Source organism: Nanorana parkeri, unplaced genomic scaffold (genome assembly GCF_000935625.1).
Source record: "Nanorana parkeri isolate BGI_ZX_2015 unplaced genomic scaffold, ASM93562v1 scaffold245, whole genome shotgun sequence".
In the NCBI taxonomy this organism is placed as follows: domain Eukaryota; kingdom Metazoa; phylum Chordata; class Amphibia; order Anura; family Dicroglossidae; genus Nanorana; species Nanorana parkeri.
In genome coordinates, this window is record NW_017306513.1 from 165,702 (window position 1) to 190,765 (window position 25,064).

General features: G+C 40.9%; 1 protein-coding gene across 1 annotated transcript in view; it reads left to right on the top strand.

The window, feature by feature from the left end:
• BCAS3 (BCAS3, microtubule associated cell migration factor) overlaps positions 1-25,064 on the top strand; it is a 685,966-nt gene that overhangs the window by 163,357 nt on the left and 497,545 nt on the right. The window contains exon 9 of the mRNA XM_018556659.1: positions 17,537-17,581. Within this exon, the coding sequence (XP_018412161.1) occupies positions 17,537-17,581 (45 nt within the window). The remainder of the gene's footprint in view (positions 1-17,536; positions 17,582-25,064) is intronic.

Below are 25,064 nucleotides of genomic sequence, written 5' to 3' on the forward strand. Positions count from 1 at the left end.
TTCTGCACTCACTTTCACATGTCCCCACACCACCCTGTGACTGGAGACGGAAAGAAGAAGCAGCACAATGATGAGCTCATCTCTCGCTCTGTGCATTCCTATCAGCATGTTCCTTGCACTGCCGCACAACTTATTGACTGCTTGTTTTGCTTCTTCCTCCACAAGAGGCTCAGGGCCTGTTCATACTATCCTGTTTGCTAAAATACTGCATTTCAGTGGACGGACTAGTGCGTTGTGGTAGCTCCAGGCGTGTGCATTTTGTTGCACTCTGCTACAGCTGTCACTGTGTACATTTTTACTTTATTGGTAGTGTACAATGTGTACATTCCATTCAGGCCCCTGCACAGCAGCACCTGCGATAGCATCCAGTGAGCATACTGCCCATCAGACTCATGTTACGGTGTGAACAGGGCACATGAACAACAATAGTTTTCTATGTGTCCTAGGGGTGCCCTGCATTAATCTGAAGCATTAAAATGCAGGTGCTCATTGTATGTGCGAATGGGCCCTAATTCCAAGTCAAATTCAGGTAGTTACAGTGCTTGCATTTTAAAAAAATACATATAATGGTGTATTGATGATTTCGGAGCTGCATTCATTTGTGTTGTTTATATAAGCCTAAAGTTGAGCTTTAAATATAAAAGTTGACAATACAATAATACATACGTGGTCAGTTATTCCCGCTGCAACAAAATGTCTAATGTCGGAAACGTTTTTTTCAGTTTCTGCTTGTGTAATATACTTTTCATAGTAATCTGCTTATTTTCTTTCTTTGTCTTAGCTGTTATTGAGCTGATGAGTTGTTGATGGAGCAAATCAGTCAGCAAAAGATACCTTGCCAACATGCAAAGTTACAGTCTTAGAGAATTGCAGCTCTTTAATCTGGAAAGCTCTCTAATCTGGATCGGTTGTTAAACATTTTATGCTATTCAGCCAGTTCCAGCAATTACTGGAACTCTCTAAAACTGGCTGATCCCATGAGGTGCAACAACACAGTTAAATGAATGATTCCATATCCTGGAACTGTCTCTATTCTGGACTGAAACTCTATTTCAGAAGCAGCCAATTCCAAACATTTGTATTTTAGCCAGTCTGTGTGTAATATTAGCAGAAAGTTTATTTTGCGTTTTTTTTCCCTTTTATGTTGCAGATTTTGTTTTGTTGTGTGACTTATTACAGAGGCAGATCCTAGAAACCTATTTGGTGGAAAATATATGCTTTAGAGCCCAAATCCAGCTAAAATTGTAATTTGAGTTTTACATTGATAATGTGGGAGTTCTTAATCTTGTCTTTACATCCAATAGGGGGTATTTACTTCCTGAATAGTCCCCAGGACAGGAAGTCATCAGAATATTTCCAAAGTAGCAAAGAAACCAAATACCTTTTGAGTAGATATGGGGAAGTTAGAACCTCTGTGTGGCCAGCAGGACAGGAAATAATGGCAAATCTCTCTAACAAGGACACCAACAATAAACAGGCAGCAAAAAGGCCTATTCAGCGGTTATGATCCTTCCTTATTCTACCTAAAACAAATAAAATGTTTTGGCTGGAGCTTATTTGTTTTTTGGATTATTCTAAAAATAAATGCAATATATAGTTAATAAAAAAGACCTGCACTCAGACAGCTTCATCACATAAAGCAGTGCAAACAATTATAATAATTTACAAAGTGAGTAACCTTAAGCAATCCTGTATAATAATAACCATCTCATTCTTTTGATGCCTTTTCATTTCTGCAGTTTTAATGCAGAATTGGCAACTCCTAAAGCGGATCCCCTCATCATGCTTCACCATGGAGTCCCCACTCCAGCTAAAGCAGACCTATATATAAATGAATCCCTAACATATCGCAATATGGGATGCGTGCACCCAGCCAAGAACACAAAGGTTACTGCACAGGTATTGGGATTTACATAATTGTATCATCTTGGAGTCAGCATCTTAGTTCCAGAAATAGATTCTGACCTGTGATGATGCCTAAACAGAGGTAGTGCTTGACAGGGAGAAATTAAAATGAACACCTTGTCAGAGGAGAGTGCTGTGATCTATTTTAAGGGTGATTCATATATTTTAGTGTTAGACTTACACATTACATAGCATGCATGACCTTCAAATGAAAAAAAAAAAATCTAATGCTAGGTCGGCCTTAATGGAACCACATTCTAGCAGTCCAGGGTAGTAAGGGTTAGGGTGGTCATAGAGCAAATGTTGAACTAATGAACAAGAAAATTCTTATCAGCCAGATGTTTTTGCTCCTTTTAAAATAGATCGAATGGGAAGGGCAAAAAAAGTGATTGGCTCAGGTTTTGTAACCTGATTGATTGTTTGACCAAACAGCGAGCTGCCAGCAGGGTTTAAGACCTTCCAAAGACATGTGATCATTTCCGGATCTAGCTGAAAACATCTCTATCTGGTGGCTGTTTCCTTAAGCTGGCCATACACCTATAGATTTTCTGCAGATTTTCTATGGTCAGATGGAAAAAGTGCAACAGATTCCTCCATCTACGCTAAACTGTGTGGATAGAGGAATCTCCCACTGGGCAGAGCATCAGTATCTTGCTAGTTGACCCTGCTGGCTCTCAAAATACCTGAACAATCTGATTAGATGCAGGCATTGTTCAGGTGTTTTGAGAGCCAGTGGGCCCGACTAGCAAGATACTGAATCTTGGCCCAGTGGGAGATTCCTCCAGCGTAGATGGAGGAATCTGTTACACTTTTTCCATCTGACCATAGAAAATCTGCATAGAAATCTATAGGTGTATGGCCAGTTTTATGTTTAAGAATAATTTAACATATCGCTGGGGGAACGTCACTGTCTGAGATTGATACTACAGGGCTCTTAAAGTAATAATATGTTTGTACTCAGCCTGTCCCCATTTTCTCCATGTAAAGCGGAACTAGCTTAGGGTTTTTTTTCTTTTTCCAAATGTCTGTTTTTCACACTGGAAGTTTTGCTGTCAGTAAACACAATGTAATGGAGATGGTGAATAGACCATTGTTTTTGTTTGTTTTAACAGTTGCATGTACTGGGTTACATATTAGAGAACTACAGGGAGAACTTGACTTTCAGGGATATATAAGCCATAAGAATAACTGCTTTCCTGTATTAGCAAAAAAGCTAATGATCCATATCTGATTTCAATCTTTACTACCCCTAAGGCCTGCAGGGTCACCAATATAGGAGTTCAAGCAGTCCTCTTGTACCGGGTCCAATTTGGCCAGCACCTAGTAACCTAGTAAAGCATGTGGCAGTGCATGGCAGTGCTGTGTCCAGAATCTAAGTGGCCAGCACATGCTGATGGCACAGGTGTGCACAGCCTTTAAATTAAAGTTGTTGGGAAGGGTTCAAGACTCCACCTGGGAGACAGAAAAGCTCCACCCAGGAGTCAGAGTGGAGTCCAGTGCAGCAGGGTGCTGTGGATGGGGAAGAACCCCAGTGTGCAGGTTAGCACATGACTGAGGCTGTCTGGAGGAACAGACAGTGGCCTGAGGTCTAAGGCCAGAGCAGCGGTGCTACCAATGCAAAGCCAGGAGGCTGGATGGGCAGGTGCTGCCATGAGATGCTAAAGAACCCCTGCAAGGGTAATTGTTCTGTTTTGTGGACTTTCATTTAATAAAAGTGGGCAAGGAAGCCCTTGAATGAAGATTACAGCGAGTGGATGTGTCCTTTATGCGATACTATTTGGAGCTAATCCCCACAAGCAGTAGTTTTCAACCACTGGTCCACAGCTTCCCTCCTGCTGGGCCATTAAATTCCCTGCTTGCTCCACCTGCCCACCAGTCATATAACTTCTGGGCATTGCTACCTCTCCTGCAATGCTTGATGCAGAATCATGTGATTTGGCTCCGCACCAAGCACAACCCTTGGTTTCTCTGCTGACAGGAACAGCAGTTCTTCCCTAAGTCACATACACCTGAGGTAAGCTGTTAGCAATAGGTGAAGAGGGTTGCAGTCTGCAAAGGCTGCATAGGTGAGTAGTTTTAGAAGAGAGTTGCTGGGTGAAGAGTGTTAGAAGTGGGTGGCAGGAGATGCATAGGTGATATGTATTTGAAGAAGGTTGCAGGGGGTGCAGAGTTAAGCAGCATTGCAAAGAACTTGCAGGTGGTGCAGAGGCGGGCAATGTTGTAAGAGGGTTGCAGGGGGTGCAGAGTTGAGAAGCGTTTTGAACAGGATGGCAAGGGATTCAGGGTGGCAAGGGATACAGAGGGTGGCAGGGTATGCATATATGTGCATTGTTGAAAAGGGGTGCAGAAAAAGAACCCTAGTGCTCTCGCTTTCTCTCGGAAGCCTAGTGATGTACTGTTGGGAGGTACCAGTGCACCTGTAGCAACAGACGAATCAAACTGTTTACAGGAGGGGACCAGTAACCAGGGGAGTCAGCGACAGAATAGATGAATGGAGAAGAACTCCACTAATTGACACACACCTGGCACTGGACAGATAGATCACTGTAAATGGGCCCTTAGAGTTGTGACGTGGAAGGTTTTGGAAAATTACCAGGTTCTGGTCTCAGTAAGGTTACAAACCACTGTAGTAAAGATCTCTTTCATAGTCAGAAAATTAAAAAAATCTAGCATTGGCACAAATGAACCCACAGATCTGCCAAATGAGCCCTGTGTGCATGCTCTGACTTCTCGCTCTGTGGATGGTGCCTTGGGTTCTGGAGATGGGAAGGTGATGTAATGTGTGAGAGTGGATGGAGAGGTGGTGCACAGAGCTGTGGTAGGAGTTACACTAGTACAGATACAAATGCACACCTGGTATAAGGCTGGGTTCACACCGCTCAGATGGGAACCATGCACATTGAAAATAATGGCATTTCCCTGTTTGAGCGTTTTACCGTGAGTACGAAAGCGCGGAAAAACGCTCAAACAGGGAAATGCCATTATTTTCAATGTGCATGGTTCCCATCTGGGCGGTTTTCCACGAGTACGAACGTGCGGGAAACCGCCCTACGCCCAAAGAAGTACATGTACTTCTTTGGGGCGTTTTGGTCGGGCGTTTCCATTGGGATACAGCCAAGTAGCCTTCGGAAACGCGCGTAAACCACGCGCATATTCAATACGTCTAGGTGTGAACCCAGCCTAAGAGCTCAGTGGTCTTTGTGAATAATAGAAGGGGGGCTCTTTTGAATTTTAGTCTTGTATATTGCAACTGTGTCTATGTGGCTGAAGCTTTAAATTATTGTTCTGGTGTTAAATAATTTTACCACTTGTGTGATGTGCTGCAGAAAAAAAAATCCTAGTCCCTTTTCTGTGTGCTAGTTGGGACATCCTTCTACCACTGCCTCTAGATGAGGAGATACCTAAACTGCATGCCTGGTGATCCATGGACTGTGCAATATTACCAGGACCCTTCTGTGCAAGGGTATAATTCTAATTATTGACTGTTCTATGCAATAGTATAATTTTTATAATGGACTCTGGTGTGCCATTTTTAAATTCTTACCATGCACTCTCCTGTACATTTTTCAAAGTGGGAGCCCCAGGGGTGGAGGTTCCTGTAAGGTAGGCTGTATGGGGTCCTATGATTTCTAATAATGCCCCTGTTAAGAGGACAAAAATGTTTATCTCCTTGCAAGGATTAATTGCTTATATTTATCAGTTACTACTGCTCTTTATTTGAAAGCAATATGGTGATTTCTAATAGGTCCAAGTGTTTGAAAAAAATCATTTGAATTGGGCATTTACTTACAGGCTGGATATGCAAAAAGGACATTTACTCATAAATGTAAATTTGCATGGCTGTTCTTAAAGCAAAACAATACAAAGTTCTCTTTCATATATTCCTTATATCTGTTTTTATGTAACACATTAACATGTGCCTTTTTATATACTCCACTTGCAAGATGTTTCTATGTAAATGTTGAAATGGCAAATGCAGATATATAAAATGAGTGTGAACATCAGTTAATAAGAGTGGAAAGCCCTGAATGACTTTTTGTTGTTGTTTAACTACATAATAATAATAAAGGCTACTTAAGTGATGAAATGCTTTGTGGCTGCCGTAATGAAACTTAGCATGTAAAAATGATCTATTTGGAGAGATTTAAAAGGAACGCCTAAGAACCATGAATCCTGGCATGCGTAAGATAACCAAATTGAGACGGCAGCCTTAACTTAAACCTCCAGGGGGCAAAGCATGTGCTTAACATATTTAACATCTGCCCCCATATTTCTAGAAACACATAGCATTGGAAGTCTGTACACTGTAATATTTCGACAGGACAGATACCATCTGCTGTGTGCTGAGAAGTGTAGGAGGCATGCATTAGTACAAATGGCAAAAGACAGATGTATTTACACCTACTTGGTCAGCACCTTTGAGCAGTGCTGGAAGGAAACACAGCACTTTTTTTTTTTGGTAATTTCAAAGCAGCTGCTTAACCCTATAATTGTCCAAAGGCATACATTACAGAACAGTAGAGATTTTCAAATTTTTGCCAGTTTAAAATAGGATCTTGTGTAAAACTAGATTATAATGGCACTAATAGTAGTATGATTTCACATTCTGTGGAAATATTAAATAAGTCAGCATGATCCCTAACTCTCATAATTATTCTCTTCTCTTTTACAGTTAAAGCTAGAGTTCTAGTAAAGTGGGATTTTACCAACCTAATACCTTGATCCTGGATTCTCCCTTCACTGGGCCAAGTCCTGCAGCCTCTTCGCTAAGGTACTCCAGTGGGTGCAGGCACTCTGATGTCATCAAGTACAATACTGTTCGATAGACCTGCATTGTACTAGAGGACGCTAAGGGACCACCCACCACCCGCAATCCAGAATGTCAGTGGAAGGGGTGATCACCAGCTGCTGGGCAGAAAGTGCTTGAGTAAGGAAAAGTCCTTTTTAATGGCACCCTAGGCATAAACAAGCACTTAACCATGGCAGTTCCAGGGGAGCTCCGTTGCAAGGGAGGATTTTTCTTTTACCTGGAGTTCATCCAGAATGGTTCTCTTTATTTTGTGTGGAGTGTACACACACACACACACACACATGTCTTTACTTATGATCAAGTGTAGAGATGCCCCTCTTTTTCTGATACGATTATGCTAGGTCTTTAGGTTAAATGAAAATCTGTTTTGAGATATAGCCCTCAACATTGGCACTTACGTACATATTTTCCCAGGAGCAGTATAGTAAAGAGCTAAGATGCAGCATTTGAACGCCCTGCAGCCCTCTATTAGACTATCTATAGGAAAACACTATGTTTGCCTTGTTACAGGCTTTCCAAGGGTAGGAACAAATATTTCCTAAGATAATGGATATTATGAGGGTTCAGACCAAAACCATAGTGTTTTTTTAAAAATAAACTACACATTCCAGAAAAAGTCAGGGTACATACAGCCGTGGATACATTTGTTGATACCTTTCCATGAAAAAGGAGAACCAACCATTTTCTCTGGAATGACATGAAGCTGACCAAAGAAATTGGCATCCATCATTCTTTATTCCATATTTATTCAAACACCAGGTTTGCTTTTGATTCAACAGAGTATTTTAAATAATAAAACAAATAAAAATGGTACAGGCAAATTTAACCTAATGTTTTGTTGTGCAACCTTTAAAAGCCATACCTGCAAACAAGCCATTTCTTTAGCTATTAATGAGACTTCTGCACCTGCTAGCAGGTAGTTTGGCTGACTCTTCTTGCACAAACAGCTTCAGCTGTCTCAGGTTTAAAGGGTGCCTTTTTCCAGATTGTTGTCTGGACTGCGTGTTTCTGCTCCTTCCATAGATGTTTAATAGGATTTTGGTCAGAGCTCATAGAAGGTCACTTTGGAATAGTCCAATGTTTTGTTCTTTGTTCTTGGGTGCTTTTAGCTGTGTATGGTTCCACAACAAAGGTACACTGACACGGATCTTCTCCAACTATCACTTTATTTTAATTTGGCATAAAACCAGCAAAATAGCTTATGCATTTAAGTCCAAGCCCTGGGCCTTGGTAATAGCTGTGACTAAGTCCCATTGTTTGGGCTGAAACACGTAAGCTGTTTTGCTGTTTTTATGCCATATTAAAATAATTGTTTTTTGGAGAAGGTCTCTGTCTGTGTGTGTGTTTTTAGCATTATGGACTGACAAGCAGGAACCATTGCTGTGAACCAGGGTTCCCCCAGGCATGCAGATTGGATGCAAGGAAGTTAGAGCTGGTTTGAAAAATATAGCTTCTAGCTGTGTGTTTATGGTCATTATCCTGTTGGAGGATCCATGACCTGCAACTAAGAGAGAGCGTTTTTGACACTGGACAGTACATTTTGCTCCAGAATTCCTTAATAGTCTTGGAATTTAATTTTACCTTGTACATACTGAAGGCACCCTGAGCCAGACACAGCAAACCAGCCCCAAAACTAGTGCCGCCTCCATGTTGCACAGTAGGTAAGAATTTTTTTCTTTGAAATCCTCATTTTTTCGTTTGTCAACATAGAGGTGATGTGACTTGCCAAAAAGTTTGTTTCTCAGCTGTCCAAAGGAGTCTTCTCTCATTTTTTATGTTTTCCTTTCTACAGTAGAGTCTACCTAAGTCCACTGTCGCCCAAAAATTGAAGGATTGTGTAGTCAGTGTACCTTGTCTTGCTTGTAACTCTTTGGACATTTTCCTTGGCTTTTTTTCTACCATTCACATTATACTTCTGTTCAAACTGGTGTCAGTTTTCCTCTTTCAGCTTAGAATATTGAACAAAAATAATAGGTTAATTGGAACCCTACCCAACTTTAATTGTACACATCGAATTATATTTGTTAAAAATTTAATTCTAACCGTAATAACCGAGAGATTGTCTTGCTTGTCCTGCTTATTCAGTTTGTTTACAATGTGCTTGCATATGTAAACTATATGCTATATCTGCATGCATGCAGTTTGTGCAGTTTTTTTTGTTACAAAAGCTCAGAGCGTTTCACACTCTCCAGGTAATTGCTCTCGAATATATTTTAAAACACTTTACATGAACAGCTCTTTCAGCAGGGGTGCCCACAAGGTCGATGGCGATCTACCAGTCGATCACGTAGCGATCACTGGTAGATCGCTGTGTCCTCTCCTCCCGCCGCTTCTCTGGATCCCCGCTGCTCTCCCGAGAAGAAGTGAAGGCGGAGGACGTAGCCGCTGTCACAGAACTGCAGAGAGGTGAGGAGAGAGAGAGAGAGACGCTCGGCCAGGATCTGACAGCCGGTGCCTCTCTCTCCTCTCACTGCTCGTCTGTTCTGTCACAGCGGCTCCGACACCCCCCCCCCCCGGCTGAAGTGCGCTTTCACTTCTCGTCGATCTTTATCCAAATCTCATACAATGGCCCCAACGGCTGGAGAAATCTTGCATATCCAGCAGGCAAATATAAAGCATCCAACAACACAATAAGAGATGACGGCTACGCTCCCATGGACTGGTTATTATTTTTTGCAGTTGAAGATGGTCGCCTTTAACTTGCTGGTGTATAATTTCCTTTTTGACCACCTCAGAGAACTTTCTCCTTTGCTTTCTCTGGTCTATGTTCATGTCACTGATCCAAATATTTCTAATCTTTTGTAGGTGTACTAACTAGAGGTGCACCGAAGTAGAAATGTAAAAAACGAAAACGAAATAAAAAAATTGTCAGGCCGAAAATGTTTTTTTTCTTTAAATATTTTCTTTTAATTTTTTTGTATAAACTTTTAACTTTTTTATTTATTCATTAATTTTTTACTTTACTTTTAGGGGCTTCGGGGAAATATTAGGGGTCTAAACAGACCCCTGATATTTCCCTTTTAAAATAGAAAAAGAGATAGAGAACTCAATCTCTTTTTCTGTATCTCCAGTTATCAATGAACAGGAATTCTCTATACTGAGTGTTCCTGTTCATTGATAACTTGAGAACAGAGTATGTTTACTATAACCACAATCGTGAATGAACAGGAGGCGATGTAAATGACTTCCCATTCATTCATAACTGGGGATATAGTCAACATACCATATCCTCAATTGTCTACAAACACTCAGCGATCACTGACTGCTGAGTGTTTGCTCTCGCTCTCCTCTCTGACACTCTGTCACAGGAGGCTGAGCGAGCGGAGCAGGGAGGAGAGCCCAGCCTCCTGTGACAGAGAGCCCCCACACCGCTCTGCCGGACTGTGATCTGAGGCTGAGCAGTGTGGGAGGAGAGACACTGGCCCCTCACAGCGCTCTCCCGCAGCGATCGGCCGGCTGTCACTTTCTGTCCTCCCCACGGGGAGGAAAGAAACCTGGGATGCACCGATGTATGGGCAGGAAAATGGAATTTTCGGCATTTAGTCAAAAGTGCCATTTTCGGCCGATATATCGGTGCATCCCTAGTACTAACCAATTTGTCCGGAACATTTTAGAATATCTTTGTAGAATAAGTAAGCATTTATCTCTTTTCACACTTTCTTTGCTTTACTCTGTGACATGCAAAAGACATACAAGTATACATGAGCCAATTACTTTTATTTTAATCACTTTTCAGGAGGAATAAAGCTTTGTGTAAATGAACCGTAAGGGTACCAACAAATATTTCCACATCTGTATACAAACTAGAAACAGGCTCAGACTGTGCAGAAATCACTTTTACTTTTATGTATGCTACTGCGAAATGTAGTTCTTGCACGTTTTACTTAAATTGCCAACAACTTTTTTTTTTAGTGTTACAGCTTCAGAGTGACTGGAAAACTGAGATAATTTTTGAATGTGGCTGCACATATTGAATGATGTGTTATATTGTAACATTAATTAAGACACTGGCAGAAAAAAAATCAAGATTTAAAGTGTTCATAAACCCAAAATCATTGAATGTATAACTGAAAAAACTGAAGCTTTAAGGTGTACAGAGCTTTTAATTATATTGACTGCTGTACTGGTAAACATACCTAACAATCTTGCCAATAAGCCATGGAGATTGCACTTCCTGTTAAAGGGCTGTTTCACACCATCTCCAGTGCGTTCCGGCGTGGTTAGTGGTCGAAACGCACTGGATCGCATAGTGGAAGCCTCCCTGTGCTCTGGGGGGAGGGGACGTGGCGATGCCATTCAAGTCAATGGCACCGCAGACATGCCCCCCCTCAGTGCGATTGTATGCACGAGAACGTAGTGCACCGGCCTTTGATACGTACTGTGTGCTGCCTTCTGAAATCTTCACTGTTGTCAGCTTATAGACTCTGCTGATTCGCATATGCTCCACCCTTTCTCGCTTGTGTTCGGGCACAGCACAGACTGCAGCAGAGAGACCTACTTTATAGCTTTCTGGGAACTGTAATGCAAGATGTAATGTCATAGTGCTTCTGCTCACCCAAGAAGAAGAGGCAGTGAAAAGGAAGCAATTTTATGATAGCTTTGAGAAAGTCTGAAAAACAGGTAATTGTTAATATATGCAGTATAATGGAGGGCCTACACTACAAGAGCATGTGATTTAAGTAGGCTTGACATCTACTGTAAAAGATATCTATAGCCAGATAGAGTAGGGTACGGTTAAAACCACTATCAGATTTATTTTTGTTGCCATCTGTGGCTTATTAGGGAGATTTCACTTCCTATCATGTAGGCTCCACAGGAAGTAAAGTCAGGGCCGTCCATATTATGAGGCAGTCTGAGTCTGTCGCCTCGGGTGGCATCCTTTTGGTTCATGGGGGGCGGCGGCAGGCAGAGCGGCACAGCTGCTCTGCTGCACAATGTTTGCAATGTGCCTGCCATCCCTTTTTTGTCCAGAGCCTCCCAGGTTGCTAACAGCTGCCTAGCTCTTGGAAAACTGCGATGCTCTTGCCGGCATCCCACCGAGCTCCTGGCAACCAGTGTTTTAGGTATTGAAATTATTGAGATGCCATCCCTCAACCCCATCACAGTGGCATAGCCATACCTAAAATAGGTGCACGTGTCCGGACTGCTTGCCCCACTCCCTGTTTACCTGTTGAACATCCTGTAATAATAGAAACTAAACTGTTTGTGCAGATGACATTTCTCACTGAGCTGCAGAGTAAAATCTATGTATTAATCATGATGCTTATTAGAAATACAGAAGAGGAAATTACAGTAAGAAAGAGGAACATTTTCAGATTGGATAAGTCTAGGTTTGTGTATAGTGTATTGATGTCTTCTGTTGCAAAGGGCCTGGCTATGAATATACTGCAGCGGAGCAAAGCTTTGGTCATTAGAGTTGCATTAACATAAAACAAAGCTGTGATCAGGAAAGTAAAACAGGGCTTTCAAGTGGTCTTGGGTCTTTTGGAAGGTTTTTTTTGTGTGTTTGTGTGTATTTTTCTTTTGTAAGCTGTATGGCGGCAATTTAGTCTTGGAGCCGAGCTGTAATCACTAACTGCATCTTGGATCTGCTTTTTTCCCCCCTCTCCATCTCTTTTATGGCTCATTCTCCCTCCATGCAGAGACGATTTGCAACAGATTAAAATGGTATAAAAGGGGAGGCTTTCTCTTTGTGCATGTAAGTGGATGTTAAGTGCTAGGTTTCTTCTGAAAGAAAGAAGACAAAATCCTGTCGTGACCCTTATTAACTTGTAATGACAATCTGTCATTCGGTGAAGTATTCTCATCATTTGAGAATGCAGGATTTCACCCTTGTAAATTTTGTCATTGTTTGCAAGGGGTTAATAAAAGCACTTCAGAGGGCTCATCATGTTTTATTAAATCACCTATTATTTAATTAGTCGGCTTGGTGTACAATGTACATATATATTAATGACAACATTACAAATCATGGGAGACTCTATAGTACTATGTGCTTGTTATATCTTATTTTCAGCAGCAGATCAATACATCTTGTATAAATGTGTACATTCTGAAGGAGTGTTTTTTAAGCTGAACTCTAGTCAAGCAGCTAAATACACAGATAAGATACATATATGGAAACTGTGTTGCCTGCCAGGGGATTTGTATTCCTGTCCATCGGGTTCTGTGATTTACACATCTCTGCTTGTGAGTCAGCCCCATGGCTTATCAATAGGCTCAGTTTACTGAGCTAAATTCACCTTCAGTTTAGAATATGGCTAAACATGCACTTGTAGATTGGGTGAACAAGATAAATCACTCAATTCCCTCATCAACACTAAACGGGGTGCATGCAGGAATCTGCACTGCTTGCTATTATATTCAGATAGTCACCCCCACCTATGGCTGCCTGAATACTCAAACAGTGACTGCATCCGACAGGATGCAGTCACCATTCGGCTAACAGTTTTTCACCAAGCTCCTTCAATTTTGAAACTGACTTTGGTCAAGCTGGTTGGTGTCAGCAGGGCCACCCATGGTTTGAATTTCAACAGAAATCATGCAAAAATGGTACCGTGTATGGCTAGCTTCAGACATGTAATCCAAAGTAGCACTACCTTTGCTGTGTATGTCATATATGATTTAATGCATAAAGTAATATTTTTATTTATAAATGCTACATTTTCTACTGGTTGTAAGTAGTTTTCATATCTGCCCGTATTCATTACATTCATGCTATTAGTAAAATCCACTGCTTAGTGTCATGTTCTCTTGCTATGTTCTGTAAAATAAAAAAGAAACAAACAACATACATATGTGAAACAAAGTAACATATAAAGACGGAGTACTTCATTGTAGCCCATTCTAGCATATCATTGTAAACTCAATCCTACATGTTATCTAGACCTCATTCATTATGACATTGGGTGTCGATTGTCATAAGAGAGGGCCATCTGGAGCTGTCATTTCAAGAAAGGGCTGCCTTGTCATTTTAGTGCAGCCATTTTGCCAGTGCACAGAACAGACGTTTGTCAAACTTTTGATGCGGTGGTGTAGCCATTTGTATTCTCTGTTCCCAAAGGGTTTTTGAACTATAAATAGTAATATTTAATTCACAGATGTCTAGAAGTCTTTGTAATGTGACATTGGTAATAGGATGGAATACATAGAGTACATCATTTTTTTTTCTTAAGGAAACTAAATGTCACAAAATGTATCATTGAGAACCCATGTCGGTAGTGTTGTTCATAGCGTCAATATAATTTCAGCTGACATTTTCCATGGTAAAAAAGAAAATTGTACATTTTACAGGCTCATATGGATAATATATGTGTTTTTCCTATTATCTTAAAGTTAATCAACTGTTAAAGCTCGACCCCAGGCCAAACTTTTTAATACATTTTGTACAGAGGGAGAAAGGGTTAAAACCTTGGTCGGGTCTGGGGAAATCCACACTTACTACCTGTCCTGGTGACAGCATATCACTTGGATAAGAGGTGATGGGATATATCTCTCATGGGAACAGGGACCAAAAAACATGTCTTCTAGCATGCAGAGCGATTAGAACAACTGGCAGGATTATATTGCTTTCAGTGTCTCCCTTTCTTGGGGATACCTATACCTTGGAGTTTTGTTGTCACCTCCAGTTAAGACAAAGACAACCATAAAACCAACCATAAAACCAACCAGAAGTTCTGACTCCTACTGACTTTTATGAAAATTAAGAGAATGTTTTCGCTGGACCATTTGCCCATCCTTTCCTGTATAAGGTTTTTCCCCTCTAAATTGAAGTAGAGCGCTCACCTTGTTCTGTACCATATTTTCTTTTGGACCATCACCTCTTGTGCATGTGAGCAGCTTATGTCTTGTAATATGGTTTATGTTTTTGTGTCCATTCATTTATACTGCACCATAAATGCACAAATGTAAACAAAGGCTAAAAGAGTTCTAGTGATTGCAAGTGATGTGGCTGTGTCAAGTAATACCTGTGACAGTCTCACCATCAAGTGGTGCCTTAATAATCACTTTTATTATTGCAAGCCGGTAAAATAAACAACAAATAATTTCTTATGTTTACATGAAATATTTTTGATTGAAGAGGAAATTAAGCTTTTGCCACTTATGCATTACTAATATTTGCTACCCAAATTGGGCAGATGGTTGCAGAGGCTCCCAGTGATGCATGACTTATTTAAGGCTGCCAGTTGGGCCAAGTTAATTATCTGCTAAATTATTACCACCTTTAAGCTGGCCATACACCTTGCAATCTGAATACACATTGTTTGGTTTATTTTCTCAAGATCTACCAAAACCTTGTTGTAGAACCCTGTCTGAGCCATCCACTCATTTTTACCTAGCCAGGTAGGCTGTCAGACTAGTGACAGGAAACAATACCCGCGCCTCCACGTGCAATATCTGCCAGTTGAAATGATAACAAACACACTGTAGAGGCAGCTCCCACAGGTCAAAGGACCTTCAATCTGAGAGACAAAAAACAACTACAGAAGGACTACATAATCTTCTGAAGAAGACTGTTCAATCAAATCTTAAAGGATATGGCTAGCTTACAGTGTAAACCCTAACAATTAACATTTCATATTTGCTTCCTTTTGGTCTGTTAATGATACCAATTAAAGTGTTTTGTTATATCTGTCTGACAAGTGCAAAAACAATACAAGTTGATCCTGCCAGAAATCTTGTAAGCTGATGGCTTCCTCTGTTCTCTGACTGTTATTATTTGCCATTATTAGCAGTTGCCTCTAAAGGCTACAAATACCTCCCCCATTTTATAGAGAAGAGTGGGGTAGTGCTCCATAGTCTGCTACAATTGCTTCTATAGAGATTAATGTACTAGTAATGGGTGCATTCATCTGGTAACTTCCCTGTTACATTGTATCTCTTGTTACCCAGGTGTATTTATTTCCTATGATCTTCAGCTTGTATCCATAATGTGGCATTTTGCAAATTCACTTTGCTTTTTATGAATAAGCCTATTTCTACTGCTACCTATATTTGATGAAAATCTTACCAGAAGAGTAAATACCATAAAACCATTCAATGTTGCCCCATTCTCACAACAGCTGGTTAATTCACAAAAAATATGTCCATGCAGATTTCCTGGATGAAAAGCCGTGCAATTTGTTTTCATAATTAGACCCCTAATTGTCACACTTAGTAAGAGACTGCTTGGGCATATAATTTCTTCCCTTTCTACATATTCTGGTTTGACAGTTGAAAGTGGGGTGATATGCTCATTTTAGTGGATGTAAACTGTATGGATTCTATTCTGTACAACACCTAGAAGCATAATCGGAGGTCATTTGAGAGTTTAGAGGTCTGTTGCTGCTGGCAAGTACTGATCATTGACTATCGGACACATGGGTTGGCAGCTGGAAGTACACAAAAATGTCAGAGACAGAAAACCATTTTGTTTCATTTGGTAGCAATGAAATCTTGCAATATATTCGGTATGCAGTTCTCTGTAAATACTGCCATTTTATGTAGATCTGACTACAGCGTCAGTCAATATAGAAGTCTTCAGTTTTATCTGAAGTATATGTAAACCCAGTCACTAATATATTTTTTAACTTGTTGATGTAATTAATATTAAGGCTTGCTCAACATTTGTGACACTACAACTTTCATAAAAATAAATACCTGGTGATCCTTCAATGATGGTCATTTTTCAGGCACATATCTTGCTCCTGCTTTGTGACCTTATTACACAGGCTTCTAATTGAGACTACAAATAGCTGTTTTCATCACACAGGGAAATCCTCTGTTTCCACCATCAGGAAACCCATCATGAGGAACGGCATATAGCCATTGCTGAAGTGCATATATATATAGTGGCTGCAATTAGACTGCAACAGATCGGCAGCACTTAAAAAAAAGGAATAGTTTATAATGTACAGTGTTTTAGCCAACTAAATGTCATTAACTTAGGGTTTACATCTACTTTAAGATTTACCTCCTTTTAGGCAAAATCTTTATATTAGTTTGCAAGTGAAAACATTTCTATGCATTAGTTCACTCTTCTGCAAGCAAACTTTTAAAATAATAATTGTACCACATCACATTGGAGACAGCTTTTTAAATAAGATTAAAGTGGTTCCATTGCTAACAATTTATGTTAAATATCCGTTGAAAACCCACCTATTTAACCCACCTATTGGCATTATTCTTTTTTGGGGTGTGTGTAAAAAATAAATAAAAGCCACATGCACTTTTTTTTACAACATATATATGCAATGTAGTTGTTCGCTGGCATGACCATGATATCTGCTTGTTGACATGGCACATCTGTTGTTTGTTAGCAGCCAGTGGCATAATTGTACATCCCACTAGGTGTTATTACAAGCAGTGTTCCCAAACCACTGGATTGGGAGCCACAAGGAGCCACTTTGATGTAGCAACCAGTAAACTCTTTGCAGATGCATACTTCCATTTTGCTGCAATACATACTTCCGATATCCATGAAGCCAAGCATACATTGGCTAATTTATAGTATTCATTAAATTATATTGCACAATTATGAATGTTTTTTAATGTTTGTTTTTTATATCTTGTGTGGCTCACCACGGGTTTCTGGCACTGGTCCCTATTTCATGTTTGTCTGAAGAGCTAACAAAGAATGGGATTGTTTAATTTAAAGATTGAAAGAAGCTTAACAATGTGCTTGAAATATAAATAATATTTAATTGGGTTTGTGTTTTTATGTTGCAAGGCAGTAGCTGAAATAATTCTCTGAACATACATGCATGATTCAATCAATGAATGTTAATAATGAGTTCTTTATTTTTATCTAATTTGTTCTGCCTTTTCCCCTCCTATGTGAAGACCTTACCTGTTTGGAGCAGGATGTTTTTCCATCAAAGCTCCTTGGTAAGTTCTGATTCCCCAGCATGCTTATAAATCATGTTCTCTTAACCAGCTGTAACTCATCTTTTGTGTTCTGCTTGGTCAAAGTTTTGATGGAGGCACCTTATTGTTATGTAAATCTCAGTACTTGTTTTCCTAATATCAAATTATTTAGAAACCAAAAGGAAAATGGTATATGATGTGTTTTTGACAGGTAGCAGTATAAATAAAAGGAATAGTAAACTATAATAATATAACATTGATAAAGATCCTAGCAAGATGATATAGGGTTACCTTGTGTCTTCATAGAGTATATCCTCACTCCTCTAACCTGTGCTGGCGATATGGAGAAGCAGAAGGCAACCTTATTCATGTTTTCTGGTCCTGCACCAAACTGCAGGAATTCTGGACTGGCATCCAGAAGCTGACCATACAACTAACTGTTATAGACCCTAGAGGCAATCCAGCGGACTACATCCTCTATTTTTCAGACCTCAGACCTCTCCAGAAACAAATATAAACAATCCCTTTTAATTCACATTATCAATGCAGCTAAAATGTGCATATCTGCCCTCTGGAAGCAGCAGCCCACTCCCCTATCTCACCTATGGTATTGGAAAATAAAGGAACTCAAATGTATGGTGGACCTTAAGGCCTCTTTGAAGCATTGTAAGTGAGTAGAAAGTCTGACAAACATGGTTCTATTGGAGAGAATACTGCCTCTCTCAGGAATACAAAGCAGTTCTGTTGAGCGAAGGACCCTCTGGTTGGGTTGATAACTTGTACACCCTCCTAGCCTGCCCTCTCCCAGTGCAGCCCTGCTCCTTCCTCTGCCACTCTACTCACTGCCCCATACCGCCACACCATCCCACCTCAGTTCTCTGTTCACACCAGACCCCATCCGCAGACCTAATGCTCCCTATCTTTTTTTTCTTCTTTCTTTTATCTTAGCAGGCTTCAGGCCAAAGTTTTCCTATATGCTTGTTATATTTCTATGTCAATGTTTTCAAAATGTGACAGGATAGTTTTTTTTTTCTTGTGTGGGAGTCCCACAGGCTTGCTTTATTGGCTGTCAAAGTCAACTGCACACCTACCAGCCTGCGTTTGCTCAGATCTCTTGACTAATTGGTTTCACTTTACAATTCAGTGTGAACCCTGTCTCACGAATAACAGATATCTGTAAGGGATCTCATATGTCCTACACTGTTTGGATGTCTTTGTGGAACATTGTATGTTGTACACTTTTTTATTGTATATGCACTAAACTAAAGCATTAAAACAATTAATAGTATTGTACTAATAAAATGCCCAGGACATTGCCATTCATTTCAAAAACAAAATAGATACAATTCGGGATCAGATCACCACTGTGCAGTCACCTTCCCTTATTCATGTTCCAGACCCTCCATCACACTTGTTACTTTCCTCTTTTGACCCCGTCACCACAGGAGAGGTTACGAAGCTTCTCTCTGACACCCACCTCACCACTTGCCCCCTGGACCCTGTTCCATCACCGCTACTTCGGTCACCCTCTTGCTCTATCCTAGACTCTCTTGCTCACATTTTCAAACTTGTACTCTCTACTGGAATCTTTCCCTCCCCTCTGAAGCAAGCCCTGGTCACCCTAATGCCCAAAAACCCTCAATGGACCCTACCGACCTCAATAATCTCAGACCAATCTCCTTACTCCCATTCACCTCCAAACTCCTAGAACGCCTCATCTACAGCCGCCTAAGTCGCCACCTCGCTCATCACAACCTTCTCGACCCCTTACAATCTGGCTTTCGCCCCCTACACTCCACTGAAACAGCCCTCCTAAAACTCACTAATGACCTACTCACTGCTAAAAGCAAAGGCCACTATTCCCTACTCGTGCTATTAGATCTTGCTGCTGCTTTTGACACTGTTGACCACCTGCTCCTCAAAAAACTCCAGTCACTAGGGCTACAAGACTCTGCTCTCTCGTGGTTCTCCTACCTATTTAAGCGCTCCTTTAGCGTCACCTACAAATCTAACTCCTCCCCAACTCCCCCCCTCTGTGTCCTCTCATGTCACTAATCTACTATCTGACATATCCGTGTGGATGTCGCAACACTTCTTAAAACTCAATCTTACAAAAACTGAGCTCTTGATATTTCCTCCCCACCGTGCACCTTCCCCCAACTTTTCCCTTGAGATTGTTAACACAACTATCCACCCCTCCTCCCATGCCAAGGTCCTAGGTGTCATCCTTGACTCAGACCTTCCCCACATACAATCACCTTCCCCATATCCAAATCCTGCCGCCTTCACCTTCGTAATATCCCCAAAATACACCCCTTCCTCACCAAAGAAACCGCAAAATTACTCATCCACTCGCTTGTTATATCCTGTCTTGATTATTGCAATCTCAAACCTGGTCTCAAAGTATCACCCTAACCATCGGCAATTCCACCCATGCTCGCCTCCAGGACTTCTCTAGAGTCTCTCCCATCCTCTGGAATTCTTTACCCCAACCTGTCCGTCTGTCGCCCACCTTGACTGCCTTTAGGCATTCCCTAAAGACTTATCTCTTCAGGGAAGCCTATCCCACCTCAACCTAACCCCTCAACCATCACGTTCTCAAACAATTCATCCCCACACAGCTCCATCCTCTTGTATCACTTCCCCCTCCCTTTTAGATTGTAAGCCCTCACGGGCAGGGCCCTCCTTGCCATCTTGTCTTGATTTGTATTGTGATTGTAATGTCTTCCCTATATTGTAAAGCGCTGCACAAACTGTTGGCGCTATATAAATCCTGTATAATAATAATAATTACGATGATGATTAATGGTATTTTTTTTTAAATGCTGCTTTATTTAGGCTGGCCTCTGCCATATTGAATTTAGGGCTGTTTGAATATAGTGGGAACATGGGCCCAATAAAACAGGCAGCAAAAATGTGTATCATCGTCTTGTAGTCTAGACTGCACAACATCTAAAATTATTTGTAATTTAAGTGCCTGGGGTCATAGGAAGAATATTTAAAGTTAATAATGTGGTTAGAATGAATTATCATTTAATAATATAAATACAATTAAAATAGTTTTCATTTGTGCTTTCACATTGCCTTGGTATTACAACACCGAATTTGAAAATAATAATGTTCAGTTTTCCTTTCCCAAACATGTATGGCAGCCCACTAATAACAGTTCTACATGGAGCCAGTTGGGGCGCATTATCACCAGCTGCTGCACTACAGTTTTTTAGAACTTTATTGAAATGTCACAAGTGACATTTAATTAAGTTCTATGGGCACAGTATGGGGCTCGGTGGTTATTCTGTGTCGCATCCTCCTGCAATAAAAAAATGTTTTAGCACACACCACTACGTTTCACTGCAACGCGGTGGTATGAACTCCATCCATGACCAGGCAAATTGCCTTGTCTTGCATTGGGGCTGCGCTGGGAAAAAACGGCCCCATAAAGAAAATATTGGTGCCTGTATAGTTAGACATTAAAAAAATTAAAATAAAAAGCTGTGAATAAAAGGTAAGCAATGAAATGCCAGTGGTGATGTGGTGTATAATTCACAATTGTTTTGTGATGGCATCGGGAAGATTTCCTCTGACCAGCAGTGCATCAAGGAAACATGGAGCCGGGTTTCTGGCCAATCAGGAAGCCAGGTGGCAGGTAATGACCCGCCTCCCGGCTTCCTTTTTGTCCGGGAAGCCAGTTCCATGCTGATTGGCTGGGGAAGCCGGCTTGCTGGCCAATAAGCATTTAGCTAGCCAAACAGCATGGAACCAGCTTCCCCAGTTAACCACTTGCCTAAAATTGTCAATAGGTGACACTTTCGCACGTAGGCGCACCTGGCGCGTATTTACGTTTATAAGTGTGTGCGCGGGGGGACTTAAAACTTTTTTTTTTTAATGTGGGACTTAATTTTTTTTTTTTTTTTACACTTAACTTGATTGCTATCCCATAAGGGGCTTACAATCCCCCCTATGTCATAGCCAATATACACTGACAGGTCTTTTTTATGGAGACATCAGGGACTCTAAGACCCCTAATGTCACCTAGGCACCCCCAAAGAAGCTGATGAAGCAGAGATCTACTTCACCAGCTTATTCTCTGGCTCTCAGCCAGAGAAATTACAGCTAAAGGCGGAAGTGATGTAATACACATCGCTCCCGCCTTTAGAGAGAGGAGGAGAGATCAGCGGTGGGGGAAATGATGATCCCTCCTCACTATGGCCAGTCGCTATGCCCGTCCCGGGCTCGCAGGAGGGACAGCGGAGCCCAGGATAACCAGCAGCGACTGAGGAGGGCAGAGGAGAGGGGCCCATATTGCACGATCATACAAGCGATCAGCCGGCTGTAGAGCCGGCCGAACGCTTGTATATAACAGCTGGTAACGGCATTTTAGATTCCCGGCGGGGTCCTGGCTGTGCGTGCACGCAGCCAGGAAGTAAGTCGAGTACATGTACGTCCACCCGCCGGGAAGCATCTGCCGTCCGCCCATAATTTTACAATGGGCGGGTGGCAAGGGGCTAACAAGAAGCCTAGCGGCGGGTAATGGCACACCACCCAGCTTCCTGATTGCCCCGGAAGCCGACTTCATGCTAGCAGAAGTACCGGTATCGATACTCTGTATCAGCAAATAAATATTAATACTCGGTACTGAAAAACGGTATCGGTGAATCCCTAGTAATACATTTACAATAGATTATTGCTTAAAGCTGAACTCCAGCTTTAAAATTTTATATATACTTGCAATGGGTCCAGCGAGGCACAATGTAAGTATACAGTATATAAATTATTCCTGGCTGGGCCATGGGGACCGTGTAATACTCTGTAGGAGCTGCAGCTGCTACATTGTAATACTGTGTCTTCTGGGTATAGAAACAGCTTATGTGCTGAGCCATTTCCCCTCTGATATTAACTTGTACAGCTGATTTCAGCCATACACAGGTCATTTGGGGACGCTGATCTGTCATTACAACTGGACTGAGCCATGCTCCACCCAGCTCACTTGCGGGGCGATAGGTCGGCCTTCGTCAGGCCGTTCGCCCTGCTTTGGCTGTCACTTCGTCTCAGTGTGGAAGTGGTCCATTTGTTAATGACTACTTTACCTTTGAGACAGGTAAACTTTAGATTTAGGTATGGCTCCACACACAGGTCAATGATGGTCCCTTTTTTGTTTTGTTTGTAAAATATGTAAATGTCATCCATATAAAGGATACAAGGAGTTTTATCATAAACTTTCATTGCTCTCCCCATGCAATTGGTAGTATGAACCTCAGATGCAGATAGGCCAAAGTTCCATTTACTGTGGAGTATTTATGGTCTCTCTGGTGTCCAGCTTCTTTGAAACATTCATGCATATGCATAATGGCTATCCCAGGTGCATTTGCCTATTAGACAGAGGTGGCCACTGTTCTCTATGACCAGGCTCAACTCAGTGTAGCACAACCGTTTCACAGGATATTGGACAGCTGAGATAACATAAACATTGCCTGGCCCTAAGTGGACTGTGGCAGTGGAAATTTGGTTTGTTTGCATATAAGGTATGTACTACTGTTGTAAAAATTAATGACGAGACAGAGGGAGTTGAAATACAGGGTTTAGTTTAAAAGCAAATTTACCCTTCAGTATAAATAATATTGAATGTTTTACGTAACTTTTATTCCAGCTGCTAACCAGGGACGATGAGAGATTGCAATATAAAAAAAATACTTATCAGTCAAAAGCTATACCTATAGGTACAGTCTCATGCTTATTTGGTTGGTGTCCACTACCAACAGCATCTATACACAAAACAAAATATTTTTTTTCAGGTACAGATTGAAGTGAAATAGCTACTAGATGGGCAGTATACAAATCCGTATTTGTAATATATAAAAAAAAAAAAAGTATTTTCTGGAAAACATTCTTAAATTCACATCACAAATCACAACAAGGTAAACATTACACTAAGTATGTACTCACTGAAAAAAAACACTTAAGATTTAGAGTGGGGAATAAGAAACTGAAAGAAAAAGAATGTTACCATGTTATCTCATGCTCCCAGAATTATGGAGCAATTAAAGGAATAATGAAATGCCATGGCAACAAGAGCAGTTCTTTTAAGCCCCGTGCTGTAGACTAAAATGTTGGCTAGTGTTTTACATGCTTTATTGTCCACAAATAACGATCCTTGTGTCTAAAGATAGAGATATTCTAGTAGTAATTTAGATTCACATTGTCCTTTTTTCCCCAGCTGAACCATGAAAGAAAGATTCTTATTTGTTGCTTTGGACAATTGAAATGTTCTTCTTTCAAACGCATACAGTCTTGAAGTTACGAACATAAACATTTTCTGCTTGTCTTTTTGGTTGAGTGAGGCCTAATGAAATATTGCAGCTCTAAAATGTAGGCATTCCAGAGTTTACTTTTTTTATCCTGTGGGCCTGTCCTTTGTCAAGAACAAAGTATATAGTAAATTGCCATGAAGTTTCAGTGAACATACTTATTTTGTTGAATTACAGTTTTTCTTTCTCAGATTTTGACTGACCACTGAGCCCCTGCCAAAGACAGACAGTTGTCAGCCAGCACTAATCTTTGGTCTGAAACAAGATTAAAAGGCGCAGATTAAAGAGGAATGTGTGCAGTACATTGGAGTTTTAAATCACTAGTTGCCTTCATAAGGCTGCTTTGTGGTCGCTTTGATTTTCGTGGTGGCTTTTGAGAGAATGAAAAAAAAAGAGGTCTTAAAGAGCCTACATAGACATTATAGCGGAAGGAATAATAAAGCGTTTGCCTCGCTTACCATGTTGTTTTCATTAAGGTTTTAATAAGAACTGTAATTATGACAGCATAGTGAATGGAAATTTGACAGATTATAGCATGTTGTGCATGAGATTTCACAGAATGTTTGCCGAAGGAGCTGTCTCATGACCCAACAAGGGAAGTGTGGGGACTGGAAACCAACCATTGTTCAGTGGTTTTGTCTGAAATGCTAGGCACATCTGTACACATGCACTGTTGACAAAATGCTAGGGAATGGAAGACTTATTCTTTTACAACCCTCTCTAACTGCTTTTTATGCTGACGAAAATTAATAAAGCAGACATTATTGCTTTATTTTATTATACAGTATATGCTTCACAAACATTTTGCAATATGTGCGGTGCACAGAGATTTTTAAGCCAAATGGAGAAACCAGGCTTCAGTACTTGCACCACTCCTGACTTTATAGTTGGGAGCTAAATGCGGAATAGGCTTTTAGTTACAGTGAGTTTTGCTGAGGTCTGAACACACCACAAGTTCTCACAACAAATGTTTTGGACACCCAGTCCTTATGGTGGTTGTCAGAGTTGCCAGATTGCTTTTTTAGTCCTGTTCTCAAACTAGTCAAGCTAGAAGATGCTAATTCAGCTATAAGTACATTTTGTGACTGTGGAAATAGCATCCAGCAGAAACTCTTGCAGTTGGTTTAAACCAAGGACCCAGGTCTGCAAAGCACCACTTACCCACTATAATGCCCTCATGGAAGGGACTATTCAAACCC